Source organism: Sinocyclocheilus anshuiensis, unplaced genomic scaffold (assembly GCF_001515605.1).
Source record: "Sinocyclocheilus anshuiensis isolate Anshui unplaced genomic scaffold, SAMN03320099.WGS_v1.1 scaffold304, whole genome shotgun sequence".
In the NCBI taxonomy this organism is placed as follows: domain Eukaryota; kingdom Metazoa; phylum Chordata; class Actinopteri; order Cypriniformes; family Cyprinidae; genus Sinocyclocheilus; species Sinocyclocheilus anshuiensis.
In genome coordinates this window covers 579866-591761 of record NW_015555737.1, presented here as the reverse complement: position 1 = coordinate 591761, position 11896 = coordinate 579866, and the positions used below count along the sequence as shown (strand labels likewise).

The window sequence follows — 11896 nt, the reverse complement described above, 5'->3', positions numbered from 1 at the left end:
TATATACTGTATATATATATATATATATATATAGAGAGAGAGAGAGAGAGAGAGAGAGAGAGAGATAGATATAGATATATAGATTTGAAATGCACGTTTTGGATAAAAGTGTCTTCTAAATGCATAAATGTAAAAGTGCAGGGTGAGGTACAAGTATGAGTGATAGTAATGCTTGCCTTAGCATACAGCACTAATAATATAACAAATTGAAACATTCATGCTGTGAAACTTCTTTGAATGCTGAGGGAAATTATTTAATGAACAGTATGAAATTTTAATTCAGATAACCTTTCAAATATTTGTTGAAATTGGCCTAAAATGTCCTCTGGAGACCTCCATCATGTGAAATGTTTTTTACATTCTTTCCAGTCATGCCATGATGAAATAAATTCAGCCAATGATGCAGAACGGCAGCAATAATACTAAGTCAAGACAAGATATTAAAAAGCTGGTAGAAGGCATATGTCTCTCTCGCTGTAGTGTGCACTCATTAGTGCCAGATATTTTTGTACTGGTGGGTACGCTGTGTGAGTAGCCACGTTTCAGAATGGAGAGAATAAAACGAAAGGTGAATAAGCACCATCATCCCTTCTTTACAGAAAAATCTTCAGACCTCCGAGTCTCATTATACAAGAATACATCAAAGCACACTCTCAACTCCATCAGGGTACACGGTGACATCACTCCTTTCACGTCCTACTTGGAACACATGATGATCAGAACTGTTTGGTAATGGCTGATCTTTCATACCTAAAGAAAAGCGTCCCAATTACCCAGCACACGAGACTCCCATATCCCACACGGTCCAATTACAATTAAGCTCAGACTTACAATAAATTCTTAATCAGCTTGTGGCTGAAAAAGTCACGCAATTCTGTTCATCCTGTTCAAACAGCAAAATAGCATGTCTAATGGAGGGATGTTACATGTCCGACTAAGCCTCCCTAATGCCATGAGCTGAGTAGGATTCCTAGAAAACTGCATTTTATTTTTTAGGCAAGTATTAATTTTCTTGTCTAACATGTTAATTGAATACTTCAAAGGTTTGTGCGCAGTAGAGAAATTAATGCTTTTGTTAAGCAACAATGCATTATATTAATCAAAAGTGACAGTAAAAAGACATTCAAATTGTTATAAAAAATACACATTTCATATAAATACTGTTCTTTTGAAATGTCAATTCATTAAATAATTATGAAAAAAAATACTGTTTCCACAAAAATTTTAAGCGGCCTTTAAATGGTTTTCAACATTGATAAAAATGTTTCCTAAGCAGCAGATCAGCATAGTAGAATGATTTCTGAAGGATCATGTGACACCGAAGACTGCTGAAAATCCAGATATCTTCCACCACAGGAATAAATTACATAGTAAATATATTAAAATAGACAGATATTTTAAATTGTAATAACATTTCACAATATTACAGTTTTTACCGTATTTTTAATCAAATAAATGCAGCACAAAAAAAACAAAAACACTTTTGGATGATATGAGGTTAAGCAATGAGAAAACATCTTGGCAACAGCCTGTAATGCATGCCCACATTTAAAAAACAAAAAATCTAGTAATCACTAGGGCTGCCCCCTAATAGTCGACTAATCGTTAGTCGACCAGAAGAGGCTTGGTCGACCAAAATGTTATTAGTCGCTTAGTCGGATTTAAAAAAAAACAAAAAAAAAACATCAGTTGCGCTCACTGCAGGACAGATGGAGGCGCCAGTGCGCTCACCTGCTTTTAAAATAGGCTACTCCGTCATTTTTGGTCATACAGATTAGGGCTGTGCGATTTGGGGGAAAATATCAAATTGCGATTTTTTTGACAGATATTGCGATTGCGATTTGATTTGCGATTTTAAATTTGCAAAGTCAAGCTTCAGCTCAATATTGTCAATAATGTGAAATTAATCTGTTGGGGAGATAAAATGTGTAAGATAACGTTCACGTACTAACAAAAACATCTAAGAATGTATCTTTTATTCTCCAGTACTGAAAACAGAACCGATAAGGGAGCTCTTGATATGCAGCTGTGCAATATAATTTGCTCTTGCAAATTACCTTTTTTTGTTCGTTGTCTGTCATTTCGAAACTTAAATTGCATACGGTTTTCTTTAGTTTTAATTTCCCTAACTATCGATCTGACCCAGTAGACGCCATAATCCCACTCCGTCTCTCTCCCGTCCCGCGTTCCGTTTGTTTTTTTTTAATGGTGGGTGTTTACGCAGTTGGCTAGAGCAGTGCTGATTGGGGAGAACGGAGGTGCGCTCACTCTTGCCCAGGGCAAGTAAGATTGCAACTCAAGGCTGGCAGTCATGCATATGCTCTGGAACTGAGTAATATCGCGTCCACATTGCAGGCTTTGCGATTAGGATATCGCAACGTCTCAAATCGCGATTTCGATTCGATTTCAATTAATCGGACAGCCCTAATACAGATAAGAGCAATACATCTTTCAAATCTGTAAAGACTATGTTTATTTGTGTGCACTCACAATAACAACAAAATGCGCTTTTGTAAAATAATGAAAGCAAACATGATGCGCTTTCAGCCATCTCGGTCTGTGAACTTGAGCGCGAAACTCTGTGTATATCTTTATCTTAGAGAGAGAGTGAAATGTCTACTTTCAAATGAACCAATTCAAATGGAAAACAAATATTCTTAGATTATGCAATCCGTATGAAACATATACAGGCGCATCCACTACAGCGGAGATGAGTCAGTGTCTCCGACTTCATCTCTTAAACTGAGAACAAAGAAAGCACTAGTTTACCAAATTATTAAAATGTTAATGCAGTCTCCTTACTGTTTTTCCCTGACACATTCATAATCATTTGGCTATTTCTGCCGGTGCGCTGTGGCAAGCCTTATGCTTGTGCTTGAGCGCTGCTTAGGCTATGTAGGCAATTAAAGGCTCATTATAATGATTTAAATAGTTTATTAATAAACGTGCGATTAGTCGACTAATGCTTAAAATGAATGACTACTAGTCGACCAGAAAAATCCTTAGTCGAGGGCAGCCCTAGTAATCACAAACCTCTGGAAAAGTTATTGAAAGTCATGGTTGAAATGCAGCAGTCATGTCAAATAATCTAGTCATCTTTCTTCTCATCCAAAAACCCACAAACAGGGCGGACTCTGTGGAGGACTCCAAAACAACTCTGTTTTCTGACAACAAAAGGGAAGCTGTCCTATCCTCAGAGGCGAGCGCTATCTGCAGTGATAAATATCCTGTCACTGAAATGAAAAGTATTGGTAAGGTGGTGCTTTGCTCATATTCTGCCACAGTCACCATCTTGCAAGCCCTAAGGGACGAGCTATGCTAATGAAACATACTGTTAGAAGTGTCATATTATGCAGAAAGTTAATTAGTTCTTCTCCCAGACAATGAGTTCATGGGAAGAGTGCCAGTGTGAATGAAAGGTTACTGTAAAGAAGTCCAGAAGACAGAAGTGTCAAGATGGATGAACTGCAGCCCAAATGTTTAGCAGTATTGTATCCTTTTTGGGATATGAATAGAATAATCTGCCGAACAGAATAATCTTAAACGTGAAATTCTGAAGTTGAAAGACTGAAATAGTATTTTCTTGTATAACAATCAGTGTATCATTCCCTGTAAATCCACTATTACATACTACACTATTTCTCAAAAAGTGAAAGGAGCATATGTTTCCCATGGCCTGTGGCTGCTTGTTGCTAATGCATAGCTCATTAGGAGTTTGTATACCTGGCCTTGGGTTGTGTTTAAATAATGTCTGTCCAGTTGGATCCAGTCTCATGAATGCACGGTCCAAAGTCATTTCAGCCAGCGCAAGCATCTGGATCGTGAATGACCTAGTGGCTCTTGGTGTTTGATTTGTAATCATTTCTCTCGTTAGTTTCCTATGTTCTCAGGCAACATGTGAATGTAAAGATGTTAGTGTTTGTTTGGGAATTTGGAGGGTTTGACCTTAGGATCAGATGTTAGATGTAGCTAATAGATGACATCATTATCTATACCAACAATTCTTGGGGTGAACTGGGAGCAGAAACGAGAGTGAATGGTGATGTAGAGAGGAAAATGTGCTTTTCTTCAATTCTTGTGTGTGTTTGAGTCTCCAGAGTGTGGACAGGTTTGTCATATTGCTGCCCTGGAGGCTTGGGTTTGTGGAGATGTGTCAGCACAATGTGTGTGTTGAGGAAAGCCTGCTGTTTACTAAAGAGAGTAGAGGAAGATGAGGTCAGACAGAAGATTCGTCTATCACCTCCACTATGCCAACAAAAAAGTTTTGAGCAATTTAGTCTGTAAACACACACCCTTAAATCCTAACTTAAAAGGGATAATTCAATTTAAAAAGGAAAAGGTTTTGTTTATTTGCTCAAGTCGTTTCTCAACTACATGGTTTTTCAATGAAACTCAAAAGGTCAAATCTGGCCACTCTTTTCAACATCAAAGAACAGACCACAATTAAGTTATTATTCATTGGTTAGCTCTCCTTGAAGGAGCTTTTTGGACACTCTTTTCAATTCTATTTAAAAGTGTACAAGGGCTGTCAAGCTTCAAAATGTCAAAAAACAAAACTTAAAGACAATATATTGCAAGTCTTCTGAAGTCATACAAAATCTTGATGTGATGAACAAACCAAAATTAAGCTGTTTTTCATTGCTTAAGCTCTCCTAATAGGAATTCATAAGTTCATGAGAATAGTGAGTTGGATCATTTCAATGAATCAGTCAATCCAGTACACAAAACAGATCTGACTGATTTGTTTTTTAATCAAACTCAAGTTTTCTTGTAGTAACAGTTAACAGCCATATGGTGGGAAGATTATCAGCTAATAGCTTAAATTGACTTCAGAAGATTTGACAAAGTGTGCATATAGACAACTTGTGCTATTTTCATATCCTTTTGCACGCTCATTTATATGAATTTTACATGAAAACATGGGTTTGTAACAACATGAGGCTGAGTTAGTATGTGCGTTTCCATTACAGATTCATGCAAATCTTTTGAGATATTTTATAAATGTTCAAAAACGATTGCAAAAAGATGGCGTTTCCATTCACCCATGTTATGCGACTAAAACGTAATTTTTTCCTCTCGCGATAAGTCATGACGACAGATGTTGGTAGGTTTACTTGTATCGCAGCCCCCACACTAGCCATTATTTTTAATTGAAGGAGATGTAGGCATGTATGAGAAGGAGTGCAGAGAGCCGCTTTTGAAACGTGTCACAGCACGGCTGGTATAAACACAAGCATTGACTAGAGTGGCTGCAATCAGCTCCGGTGGCCACATTGGAGACGTAATGTGCCGCAGACATGTGCAGTGTAAATAAGGGGTTATCCAAGCTATAATGGCAAGGAAAGCCCTTTATGCTTCAGAGCAGCCACGTATGAGGTGTTTCTTGGAGGTCATAAAACATTAAAGAATGATCATGTGACTTGTAAATGCGAAAAAGTTCACATTGCAGTTTTGCGAAATATTCCTTTTTCGAATTGCCTGAAAAACCATCTCATGCAAGCGTAAAAACGTTTTTACGATATATTAGTTTTTGCAAAATTGATTGATTGATTGATTGATTGATTGAATCTTCCATTGGGCGAATTTTGAATTCGCGATTTCAATTTGCACAATTTGAAGGGTAATGGAAACGCAGCTAGTGGCTGAATTTTCATTTTAGGATGAACTATCTCTTTAACAACCATTTCCACATTGGAAATAATGTTCCATTAGCGCACGTAAGAGCCGCCCGACATAAGTGCCTGTCATGGGATGGTAATTTCCAGCCCAGATGATGGGCCAGACTCTTGATCAGCAAGGGAAAGTCTGGCCATGCTGTGAGCTGGCAAGATACGCACAGCGTGGGTCCTACTGTCACGCCGTCAGGTTCTTTGAAACATGGCCCGACGTCTTCAAAATTCTGGCTGACCGCCTCACCTGTTCAGGTGGTTTACAAGACACTTTTGCTCCTTTAAACTCATGAAGTGGAAAATGACTGTTTATATAGTCAAGCCTGACGTAAATCATTTTAACACTGGCACATTCGTTGTTGATTTGTTTAGTGCGAGTAAATTGGTTTAATTCTGAGCTAAAATCAGCAAGCAAACAAGCAACCGCGATAATGCTGCCACATGAGATCACAAGCCTTACTCTCCCAGAATCACCTTGTAAATTGAAAATAACAGGAAATACAATGAAGACCATTGTTTTGTTCAACTAAATTATGATATGAGTTTGGGGACCTTTAAAATAGACTTGGAGTTTTACCTCGTATCAAAGACACTCTCAATCCATTCCCTGCACACGTGGGTCGCTACTCATTTTCAGAGCATCCCTAATTGTGTCGCTTTTGCCCATGTAATGGCACAACATTAGAGGCTAAAAACTGTGAGTCATCTAAGGATTAAACCGTAGCCACAGCTGAGGAGGTGAAAGTGCGCTGTAATGCTCTTCATCTGTCTCTGTAAGCCTATCTGAAAAATCACGCTACTGTGCTTTCCCCTTTTCAAACCAGCTAATATGGCTTCATTTGGCCGCCGTCCTGCGGCACACGTGCAGGAATGAGGTCATGAGCGTAAAGACGGATGCTCTAATCTGGTGCCTAGCCTTCGCCACCTGCTGCAGTCAGATGGTGGGTCACTGCAGGCCCCCACGTGTGTGCTTTAATCCACAGCGTTCACGTACGCTCAGTGAGGTGGAGACCCACTATACCTCTGTTTCGCCAACTTATCTGCAGGAGGGAAGCATCTTGCGGAGTTAAAGATTGAGGAAGGCACAAAACATTCAAACTGAAACTACAGATCTCACATTATGAAGCTATAACAATGACAGATAGAGTTGAATTTTGTAAATTTGACATTTAACAAATTCGTTTTTTTGTGGCATATTGATATTAAATACAAAGTATTCATTTATACATGCAAGTATTACTCCAATCTTCAGTGTCACATGACCCAGAAATCATTCTAATATGCTGATTTTGTGCTCCAGAAACATTTCTTATCATCATCACAGTTTAAAATGCTTGTGCTGATTAAAATGTTAGTGGAAACAGTGCTACTTTTTTCAGGATTTTTTGATGAATATTTATTTAAAATAAAATTTCTTGTAAGAATGTAAAAGTCTTGCTGTCATTTGTGGTCAATGTAATGCATCCTCACTTATAAAATTACAGCCTCAAGTTGTCAGACATAGTAAATTCAAAATTCCGCATTCAAAATTTTTTAATTATTAAATGTCCCGTCAAAAATTTTACAAAATTCTAATTCAAAATTTTTCTGTCTCTATAATATCCTGCCCATTACTATCTGAGCAAAATGCTTGGCTTTAACTTTGTTGTTTGTACAGAAAACGTATGCTTTCATACACTGCCAGTGTGACTTTTTTTCCTCAGATGTGATAATGAATGCCTTCTGATTTGGAGATCAAATAATGGAGTCAATTAAACATTCCTCTGATGGCTCACGCCATTCTGTGCGGACGGAGCGGCAGGTTTTGAGTGACGGCTGTACCCCTGCCGCCCAGTTCATGCGGTAGAGAAATGAAAGAGACTAGCTCACAGCCTTGTGTGGTTGATACAAATCTCTATATCTCATCTTCCCTCGCTTCTCTCTGAAGTATCTCCCTCATCACGTTGTGTTAAAGGTCACATAGGTATCTTATATCGGTAGTACGAACAACATCAATACATGGCTGGGGGTCTCAGAGTGGTCTTTAAAGACTAATACACGATAGGTACACTGCTTTCAGCCTAGCTTTCATTATATGAAGATACAACCTTGAGTCTGCACACAATATAGCACACAATGGAAAAAAGTTTGTGTCTGCAGAAACAAACTTATACAGACAAGAGCTAGCGAGTCTTACGCTTGAAAAAATGTGGCCACCAAAACGCAGCCTCAGTTTGCAGTCCACACTTGAGTGTGAGTTACACGCTCCGATAAGACAACTAGGCAGTTCTCGTACCTTGGAGATAGGCAGATCCTAATCTCTAAATGGATTGTGGGTAAGTGAATTACTTTAGCTTCCACAGAGAGCGTGGCAAACGGAGTGAATAATGAACCACCCAGAAATCCTTGACGGGATTTAACACCTCCTAGCATCCAGCCGTACATTTGGTAAGCGCCCTTGAAAAGGAGACTGTGCAGTGCACACTCTGAAGCATCTGTTTGGTGACACTCACGACTTCATCAAAGAGGAAGCAGGACCTCTGCGTGCTCAGGGTGGGTAGTAATCCACCAGGATCTGCATGGTGTCAAAAGGTCAGACTGCCCTATTTTAGACATTCCAGTTGGCAAAGTATCGCTTCCAGTTGTGTGTGTGTGTGTGTGCGCTGCCCCGAAGGCCATGAGAAAGAGCCTGAACGTTGAGGCAGGTGAAAGGATTGACAGAGAAAGAGCTCAGTGCCAATTACTTGGTGACAACTGGCCGGAATTAGGCCTTGTTGTGTGGGGTGACCTCTGACCTTTGGTGATGAACTCTTAACCTGCGCTGCTCAAGACAAGAGAGGCGGCTGTTCTTTAAAGAACTCGATGACCTGATTAAGCTTGGGAAATGGGATGAGCATTTCCATCAAAATAGTTTTATGCAAATTTTATGGGGATATTACAAAAAATGGTTGACAGAAACAACAAAATGTGCATAAAAAATGTATATGTTTGCTCAAGGTGGATCTTTTTTGTTATGTAAGAATACATGGGAATAAACTACAATGAAAATACATTACCGAATCAATAATTGATGTTTAAATACACAGCTATGAGGATTCTGGACTAATGAGATTTCATGTGGGCGTGGCTATACAGCACAATCCAAAATCTTCTGCAACTCATTTGCTAACAGATTTCAATCGTTTGTTGATTTACGTCATGCCTAGTTAAAATAAGGTGCAATTTGATGGGATTTTCCCATCTGCCAGGCAAAATCAAAGCCGAAGAATCTGCCACTAATTAGAGATTAGATAGTGGGATTTGTATGGAAATACAGTAAAATCATTTGCACAGTATAAAACTGGTGAACAGGCTTACCTTATCAGAGTAGACGAAGAAAAGAATGAGCAAAATCAGCTCAGCCAGCAGAATAATCAGCAAGACAATGAAGAACTGCAAGAAGAAAATATACAAAAAAAAGGAAGTGAGTGATACGATTGAGAGTGAGAAAGACATAGGGAAAGACCTGTCTGAATGAATCATCTCAGCTTTCTACACTCACCCTCTCCCTCTCATTCTATTTCACTTCTTCAGCTAAATATTTACACAGCCTTCCACACAGCATGCGCCTGTCAGCCAGTAAACATTATTTCGCTGAGTGCTCAGTGCATTTTCCAGTCATCTCCTGATGACCGTTTCTGTCAAAGTCCATCTGAAAAGCAGATTCGAGCCATCTGAAAGCCTTTAAGACACTTGTTTATTGAACCTCGACATTGACAGGTCCGCAAAATAAGTTCCCTTCCGCCATTAGAGGAGGGCGATTGTGTTGACTATGTGCGGCCTCGCCAACCGCTGAATGAAAATATGTGTACATGTCTGGTCTGCCTTGACTCTACTCGCTGGTCTGGACCATATGGGGTACATAAATAGAGCAAAGTTGAAGGAATGGATGTGAAGACTGCAAAAGCTTTGAAGGTTCTTCCTTCCTAGACCTCTGGGGGAAGAGAGCGCTACACCACATCCAGAAACATAGGGCTGGCTGCTTAGATCTCAAACCCAGTGACGTGAAAACCCTTCTCTGATGTCTCGGACGCTCGGCTTCTATACAGCGCAGATAGCGAAATCTAAAGTTCAGGCCATTCGAATTTACACAGCTCCTATCTAATAGGCATTAAGGGAACCGTAGGAACTGGCGATTGACATTAAAAATTAATAAGGAGGGATGGTGATGATGATTCTGGGTTTGATTGGATTTGTGAATTCTCCAAATGTCTCTTCCTTCACTTGAATTGAATCTAACATGTTTTTTTTTTTACACGTTTAACTTTTTTTTTTTTTTTTTAAATTACTGTAAATAAACTAAAATATGCTTGCTTGGAATCACACGCCAAGTCCACAAGCAGATAGTGCAGTATTTAATACTCGTTTACCAGAACAAAACAATATGTCGTGTCAGATGTATTATTCACTTCTATAAATGACCTTTTTCAATTAGACTGTGTTTAACACTATTAGCCGAATGAATGAGAAAGTGAAAATGAGTGTAAAATCAAAGAGAGGCTTACAGAGGCATGTGGTTTAACTCTAGTTCCAAACCAAAACCCTTGAGTGCAATGAAGAGAGACAATTTGCAATGCAGATAATTAGCAAACATCTCTGGTAACAGTTTACTTTAAGCCTGAATGTAAAATGCATTAAAAAAGGTATTCATAAGGCCACTTCACATCCTGAAAGCGCTTATTTTGGTTTAATGACTGGCCAGCTGTACATTATCCCACTTTTTACACAGCTACTCACTAAATAAATAAATGAAATGACATGAAGTTAATTTGGTTGAAATGATTGTTTTATGTGAGAAGAAAGAGACTGCAGACCAACACAGAGCCATGAAACTAGCATATTGACTGGGAAAACAGTCGATTATACATTTAATAAAAAAGCAGGTGCATAATGTGTTCAGTGCTGCGATTGACCAATCAGAATCAAGTATTCCAGAGAGTTGTGTAAAGAGTACCTTATATTTTTCATATTTAATTTCTCATATCTTTTTTTATAAATACATGAAAAGTAATACATACATGTACATAGTTTCACCTTTAAATAGTATAATTAAATTTAGTGATATTTAATGTGCTTACATCCATTTTTAATGCATTACACACTTTATATAATATGTATATATAATATATATAATACGACATATGAAAATTACTCACAAAAACATAAAAGACCAGACATCACAAGGTAAGTGCACACATTTTCTTCTCACAACAGACCGTTACTGTGTTTTTACAACTCTACAGGTGTGGTATAACTTACGCTCAGAAGCAGGCACTTGTTTTCCTTGATGGCGCCCAGGCATCCGAGGAAGCCCGTCACCATGACGATGGCGCCTATGGCGATGACCATGTTGGCAGCAGAGAGAGAGGGGAAGGAGGGGGAGAAGGTGGCGAAGCTGCCTTGAGACACAGACAACCAGATTCCAACTCCCAGTAGCCCACAGCCACACAACTGCAGAGAGAAGCAACAGATTATGAGATACTGATGCATTCTGGAACATCAATTCAGAGCGAAAGCTGTTGTTTGGGGAAAAAAACATTCATTATGCAACACAAATACTGACTGAAATATAGCTTTCCATCGCGTGTAGACATAAACAAAAAAGCATGACGTGCTTCTGCCTCAAACTCTCTCAAAGTTTGCCTCTGTCTCAAAGTCTGCAGAGGCCCATTGGAAAAAGTTAAAGAGAATCAGCAGAATAGTAGGGCCCTATGACAGAATTGTGGAATCCAGTCATGAAAACGGAATTTACTGTATAACACGGAATGTCACGGAATTTGTCAAAGTTTAGATTAATTAATCAACAGTAGGTTATTACACTTAAATCAAAACACAAAATGGACTAGTGTCAGTGAATATTAAGCCACAAAAATATGCGTGTCTCTGTGTGAATGAATGGCACAGATGCGCGGTTTCTTTTACTACACACGTACTAAAGCGCACAGTGTTTTCAGTGTCTGCCATCTCACTAAATGAGGAAATAAACACATGAACAATATCTCCAGAATTGCACATTTTACTGTTTCATTTGAGAAAAACTATCATCATTTCATATATACACACAGAAATGTAAAGTTCTTTACGGCAACCCGTCAAAATAAAAGCTTGGTTTTAACTTGAAGACATTGTGCCAGAAATATATTACTATAGTTCAGTAGAATACTACTATTACTGCTATAATTATTAAAACTTTATTTTTTAAGGAATCT

The 11896-nt window shown here is 38.6% G+C and overlaps 1 protein-coding gene across 3 annotated transcripts in view; it reads right to left on the bottom strand.

Moving 5' to 3' along the window:
* LOC107673140 (tetraspanin-9-like) overlaps positions 1 to 11896 on the bottom strand; it is a 115445-nt gene that overhangs the window by 8433 nt on the left and 95116 nt on the right. For all 3 annotated transcript variants that reach the window (XM_016466627.1, XM_016466625.1, XM_016466626.1), the window contains 2 exons: positions 10947 to 11138; positions 9006 to 9080 (listed from right to left, as the gene is read on the bottom strand). In XM_016466627.1, coding sequence (XP_016322113.1) covers positions 9006 to 9080; positions 10947 to 11138 — 267 coding nt within the window. The remainder of the gene's footprint in view (positions 1 to 9005; positions 9081 to 10946; positions 11139 to 11896) is intronic.